The sequence below is a fragment of the Amblyraja radiata genome, chromosome 33, assembly GCF_010909765.2.
Source record: "Amblyraja radiata isolate CabotCenter1 chromosome 33, sAmbRad1.1.pri, whole genome shotgun sequence".
NCBI lineage: Eukaryota > Metazoa > Chordata > Chondrichthyes > Rajiformes > Rajidae > Amblyraja > Amblyraja radiata.
In genome coordinates this window covers 11,958,841-11,965,339 of record NC_045988.1, presented here as the reverse complement: position 1 = coordinate 11,965,339, position 6,499 = coordinate 11,958,841, and the positions used below count along the sequence as shown (strand labels likewise).

The following is a 6,499-nucleotide window of genomic DNA, read 5'->3' as shown; positions in this document are numbered from 1 at the left end:
CAGACTTGCGCAATGTGTCCCATTTTGTTGCATTTGAAGCATTGAACTTAACCTGAATGTACATTTGATCTGAACGGTTGTCTTGACAACATTAATATGGTTTCCTGGCTTTTGCGTAAACTTGTCCCAATGGAGAAGATGCTTCCTCTGCCCCACAGATTGGCTTAGATACACCACATACATTCATATTTGCACCTTGCACAGAACACAACTCCCTTTGGTTCTTTTATGCCTTTTTCATAGCAATAATAATCCAATGCACTATATTAAATGTGACATCTAGTGTAGTAAAAACCTTGGTTGAATGTGCTCATGTGTAAGTCTACAAATGCTAAATCTCAGAGGATCCCACAGTTACAGAGATGTGCGGATTCTTCCATTCAATGATCTAGTCCTCAATTGCATCTCTTGGCTTTTGACTCCAGGTACCAGATTTACAGCTTTAGACAATTATTGGGGGCACTGGATTAAAGTAGGAATCTGATATTTGACGGCTTCAGTGAGAAGGACGTGAAATACCCTATGACGTATCATCGCTTGGATTTAGAATCCAAGTACCAGATTTATAGCTTTAGACAATTATTTGGGGTATTGTATTAAAGTGGACACCTAACATTTGATTGCCTCAGCGAGGATGTCAAATACCCTATGAGATATCAAAAGACTAAGTATCAATGTAGAGGTGTTCAAATCTATTTCTGCTAAACCAATAGTTTTCCTGTATAGTAAATGTACTTATTCTGCTTGCTGTTCCCTCCTCCCAATATTTTATTATATTGTTAACTGAGAAAAGCCATCACCATCTGCTTCAAATACGTATTAAACACTTCCTGTGTCTTATCATAGTTTAATGTTCCAATATATACAGCCTGCCATTCTCCTCAAGCACCGTTTGTAGTAACGATTCCCCGCTCACTTACTCTGTACTCAGTGCAATAGTGTGTGGATTTCCCAAACTCATTCAGTCTCACTTGCTGTAGTCTTCGCAGCTTTGCCAATACCCCAAAGATGTGTGAGCCACCTGACATTGTACTAGCAGCCAGTGGCACAACTAGCAGAGCTACTAGCAGAGCTACTGCCTTACCTGTATGCGGCAGGGGCCACATGCGTATGTGTAAAGTTTGCACGTTCTCCCTGTGACCGCATGAGTTACTTCCAGGTGTTCCAATTTCCTCCCTATCCCAAAAACATGCAGGTTGGTAGGTTGTGTGTAGGTGAGTGGTAGAAACTGGGGAAGGTTGATGAGAAAATGGGGGAGTTAAAAACATGAGATGAAGGTAGGATTAGCGTACAATGATGATCTTTTTAGTTTAGTGATACAGCGCGGAAACAGGCCCGCTGATCCACACTGACCTGCAATCCCCGCACATTAACACTATCCTACACACACCGGGGACAATTTTACATTTAACATTTATACAAAACCATTTAAACTATAAACCTGTATGTCTTTGGAGTGTAGGTGGAAACCAAAGGTTTTGGAGAAAACCCGCACAGGTCACGGGGAGGTCGTACAAACTCCGTACGGGCAAGCACCCGCCGTCATGATCGGACCCAGGTTTCTGGCACTGTAAGGCAGTAGCTCTACCTCTATGCCACCGTGCTGCCATCTGCAAGGATTCAGACAGCTAAAGGGCTAGTTTCTGTGCTATCTGTCTCTGTGACTCTATGATAAAGAAGAGGCTTCCAGTGATGGTTACCCTTGTACAGCCATTTCTACATATGCTGCAAATGCTATGACCAAAAACACTGTGCCCTTAAGAATAAGGGTTTGGCTTATGTGAACATACACCTCTGGATAGTTTTGATGGTCTTAGCAAATTTTCGACAGCTCAAATGAGGTAAAATAGAATCCTTCCTCTTAGGTGGGGGATTGTTTGGCTCATCATGTGTAGGCCGGAACTGCAGATGCTGGTTTATACAGAAGATAGACACAAAATGCTGGAGTAACTCAGTGGGTCAGACAGCATCTCTGGAGAAAACGAATAGTGACCTTTCGGGTCAGAACCTCTCTTCGGACTCATCATGTCTGTTTTAAGGAATTAATTCCTCCATCCATATTCTTTCCCCAGGTCCATTTGTTTCCTCTCATCCAATTCACGGAGGGAATTTATGTCTACTTCCACCCTCTCTCAGGGCACATTCCAGATCATGGCTACTCATTGTGTAATGATGCCCACATCTCCCCTCTGCTTTCTTTGCCGACTACCTCAAATCCTCTGGGTGCTGTGTGGGAAGGAACTGCAGATGGTGCTTTAAACCGAAGTTAGACACATAATGCTGGGGTAACTCAGCGGGACAGGCAGCATCTCTGGAGAGAAGGAATGGGTGATGTCTCGGGTTGATTTACTCCAGCGTTTTTTGTCTACCCTCTGGGTACTGCCTTCTTGCCAATGGAAACGTTTCCATTCAAAACACTTCATAGTCAGTCCATAGAACAATCAAAATGTTATAGATGTAATAAATCATGGTCTTTGGACTGAGTTGAGTCTTGAATGGATTTTGCCCTCTCGGGATTGAGTTGGAGTCATATTTAAGGCAGCAGTTCAGAGTGACAGTGTTGTTGGAAGCTCCACGTTCTCTTGGCATTCAGGGACAGTCCATGAATCGAACACAAGTGTGCCAGTTTGTTATCAGCCACTGATAAGGTGCCCTTATATAGAGTGAGCGCGCGTTGGCTGACACACAGAGCTTCAGGAGGAGCAGATCTGAGACAGGTGAGAGGAGCCCTGAGGCTCACATTGCTCCAACCCAGGTTGCCTGCTTGCTTATCCTTCCAGCGACTATCTCTGTGGATCGCTGAGTGTTGAGGCAACTGGTCAAGGCAAAGCCGTGGGATTTTCTATTTTCAGTAATGTTACAGGCTATAGTTGCAGCTTGGCAGGCTGCATTCAGGGAGGATATTTTCATGGCTGAAAGCTTTAGGATCGGTGGTAGAATTTCAGAATGAGGGCCGGGCCATTTAGGACTGAGATAAGAGAGGATTTTGTCACTTAGAGGTTGGAAGTCTTAGGAATTCTTTACCTTGGAGCACTGTGGAAGCACAGTCATTAAGTTCATTCAAAATAGGGATGGATAGATTTCTGGATGTTCAAAGATTTGGGAGATATGAGGATAGTAAAATGATGCCCAGAAGGTCAGCCTTAATCTTAATGGCAGGGCATGCTCCAAGGGCTAGGCAGTCCACTCCTGCTCTGTTTTCTTGTGTTCTTTTTAATGAAGTTTGGAAGGAGACAATTATGCACAGCTTGTTTTCAATGAGAATTTAAACCCTGGACTAACTGATCTTTATTTTTATGTAGGTTTTCTGAAAAAGGGAAAGCAAACCGTTGGAGAACTCGACCATGTTTCCCAAGACAATCCTCCTGCTTGTTGCCGCAGTCTTGGTCCAAGGTATCAGTTTCAAATATTCCTCATTCCCTGTTTTCTTGCACTTAGACTGTGATTGGGATTTTGTTATCATTTATGATCTGCAAGCATTCTTTCTTGAAGATCTTCATGCTACTTATACGGATATGAATTAAGTTCAGATCAGACTTTTGGAGCCCCATGCATTGTTCTTTCTTCCAACATTAGTTTGCTGGGTGAAGCTTGCTTCCTCTCCATTCTGATTTTGTGTTAAGCCCAGTTTCCATATATTTAAAGACAAGGGATTTTACCCTTGAATCACGCAGCAGTATTTCCAGTAAAGAACACTGGTGGTCACCAGGATCTGGTGAAGTCTTGTGGCCCATCTGTTGTGTAATTTTAGTTTAGTTTAGTTTAGTGATACAGCACGGGAACAGGGCCTTCGGCCCACCGAGTCCGCGCCGACCAGCGATCCCCGCAATATATCCTACACAAAGTAGGCACAATTTACAATTATACCAAGTCAGTTAACCTGCAAACCTGTATATCTTTGGCATGTGGGAGAAAACCTGAGCACCCGAAGAAAGCCCATGCAGGTCATGGGGAGAATGTACAAACTCCATGCAGACAGCACCCGTAGTCAGGATCAAATCCGGGCCTCTGGAGTTGTAAGGCAACAGCTCTACCACTACCCCACCGTGCCGCACATATGAGGAGTGGATGCAGGGAAAGTTCCTCTCGTCTTCCCTTTCTGATTATCTCATTCTTTCTTTCTCATAGATTGTCGTGCTGAGTACAACAGAGATCAGGTTCATGAAGCCTTCTGGCATTACATCAACCAATTGGCCGAGGAAGCCAGGGATGGTGTAGAACTGATTCAAAGCTCAGAAGTCAGCCAGCAACTCAAGTGAGTATTGGGGATTTGTTATGGGCAATTGGTAAAGTTCAACCTTTTTACCCCAGGAAGAATTAAAGAGCCAGGAAAAAATTGTAAACAGTAACTTTGTAACATTGTGAAAAGTTCTTTCTATTTTCCAGATTATGAACCTTGCCAATATTATTGTTCATCCCTAATTGTTGATAGGCTAATTAAAGAAATCAGTGAGATCTCAACTATGGACCAAAAAGGACATTAGTGAAGCAGCTGTGTCTTTATGACAATCCACTCACCAGTAACAACACCTATATTTTTAATTCCAAATTTATTTGACCACTAAAATTTAAATGCTTTTCAGTGCGAAATTAATTCAGAAGCTCAGTCTTCATGGATTTGTTAGACCAGCAGCCTAACAACTGTGCAATATTATTAAGCAATGTTAATGAAGGGGTTTGTTAATGAACAGGAATGAGATTCAAGAATAAAAGAAGGGGCGTATCCCATTGGGAATGGTAGAACAGATAAGAAGAGTCTTAACCCAAAACCTCACCCATTCCTATCCAGAGACGCTGCCTGTCTTGCTGAGTTACTTCAGCATTTTGTGTCTATCTCAGGTAAACAAAACCTGCTTCGACAAAAGAACTGATCAATCTCTATCTCTGTGGGTGGAAAGTGCAGGTACAAATAGGGGAATTATATGAATAGGTTCAGCTGGAAATATTAATACAGATACAGTTATAGGAATGGCATTTGTGAATGCAGGCACTGGCACAAGTTAATTCATTTACTTTGAATTGCTAGTTTAGTTTCAAAACCCTAAGAGTATATAACCTTTGCAGTGTTAATCATCCCCTCAGTAATCTCTGTAAAACATTATTACCTAACTACTTGTAGAGTTTTACCAATCAATGTGAATGCCTTTCCACGATCAGATAATGTAAAGCATTCAACTCATTATGCTTCACTGCACTCTTTATTTTCCTCTCAAATTGTACCAATTAGGAAAGGACAGAATAAATGAAAGACATTGGAAGAATCCTAACCTCTCTTCCCAATAAACATACTGAGTTAACCTGAAAAGATTTCCTGATCCAAATGTCCTTTCGTTCCCTGAGCTCTGCTTCCCTCTGTAAAGCATTTGTTTCAGTCACAGACTTACGCTGAGCTCTGTCTTAATGTACCTCTTCTCTGTAACAAGTTTGACAAACACTTGTCTCTCTTTTCCAGTCATCTTATCGAGGAGAATCTGCAGAATGTCAATAACTATGCTGAGGATCTCCGACAGAAATTGACTCCTTTGACAGATGGTCTTCGTGAGAAGATGACAGTAGACATTGACAGCCTTCACCAGCAGATAAGAGAACAGCTGGAAGACCTGAAAGTCAAACTTTCTCCCTTTGCTGATGAAGTCCATCAGAAGATTAGCAATAACATTGAAGAATTTCATCAGAGGTTGACACCTTACACTGAAGAACTTGGCCAACAGCTGAAGAAGAACGTGGAGGAACTTAGGCAGAGGTTGACTCCCTTCACTGAAGAGCTTCAGGCCAAACTGGAAGTGAGCGCAGAGAACCTGAAGGAAGTCCTGACTCCCTACGCTGAAGAGCTCCAGATGAAGATCAATGAAAATATGGACAACATCAAGCAGAATGTGGCTGCCAAAGCTGAAGAGTTTCGCTCCAGGTTTGATGAGAATGTCCAGGAGCTGCGCAGTAGCTTGGTTCCCTACACCGAAGATGTCCAGCTGAAGATGAACCAACAGATTGCAGAAATGACCCAGAGGGTGGTGCCGTATGCCGAGATGCTCCAGACAAAGGTCAACGAACACGTGGAAGATCTGAACCAGAAGCTGAACCCTTACATCGCCGAACTGAAGGTAAAACTTAACGAGACCGTGGGAAGCATGGACCAGAACCTGGCCCCATACATCGAAAATCTCAACACCAACATCAACCAGAGAATCGAGGAGTTCCATCAGAATGTGGCCCCCTACACTGAGCAGCTGAACAAGATCATCAGTCAGAATGTGAGGGAGATGCAAGAGGGACTTGCCCTGAATGGAGGCAACATTCAGCAGGATCTTCAGACCAAGCTCACAACTGTATGGGACGACTTCTGGCAGAATCTGCAGAACTAATTGAGAAGTAGAAAGTTACTCAGTCAATCCATGTGTCAGGATAATGGGGTCCTCATTATCTCAAATTATAATATGCTAAATATATTTATTTTTTTCTGAGAGAAACATATAAAAATCACTGACTGCATTTCTAGAGT

General features: G+C 42.7%; 1 protein-coding gene across 1 annotated transcript; it reads left to right on the top strand.

Annotated features, from left to right (window-relative positions):
* Positions 1-1,008: 1,008 nt before the first annotated feature.
* Positions 1,009-6,499, top strand: LOC116991168 (apolipoprotein A-IV-like). The gene is made up of 3 exons (XM_033049538.1): positions 1,009-1,108; positions 4,129-4,255; positions 5,453-6,499. The coding sequence occupies exons 1-3, from the start codon at positions 1,009-1,011 to the stop codon at positions 6,360-6,362; spliced, it is 1,137 nt and encodes a 378-aa protein (XP_032905429.1). The 3' UTR covers positions 6,363-6,499.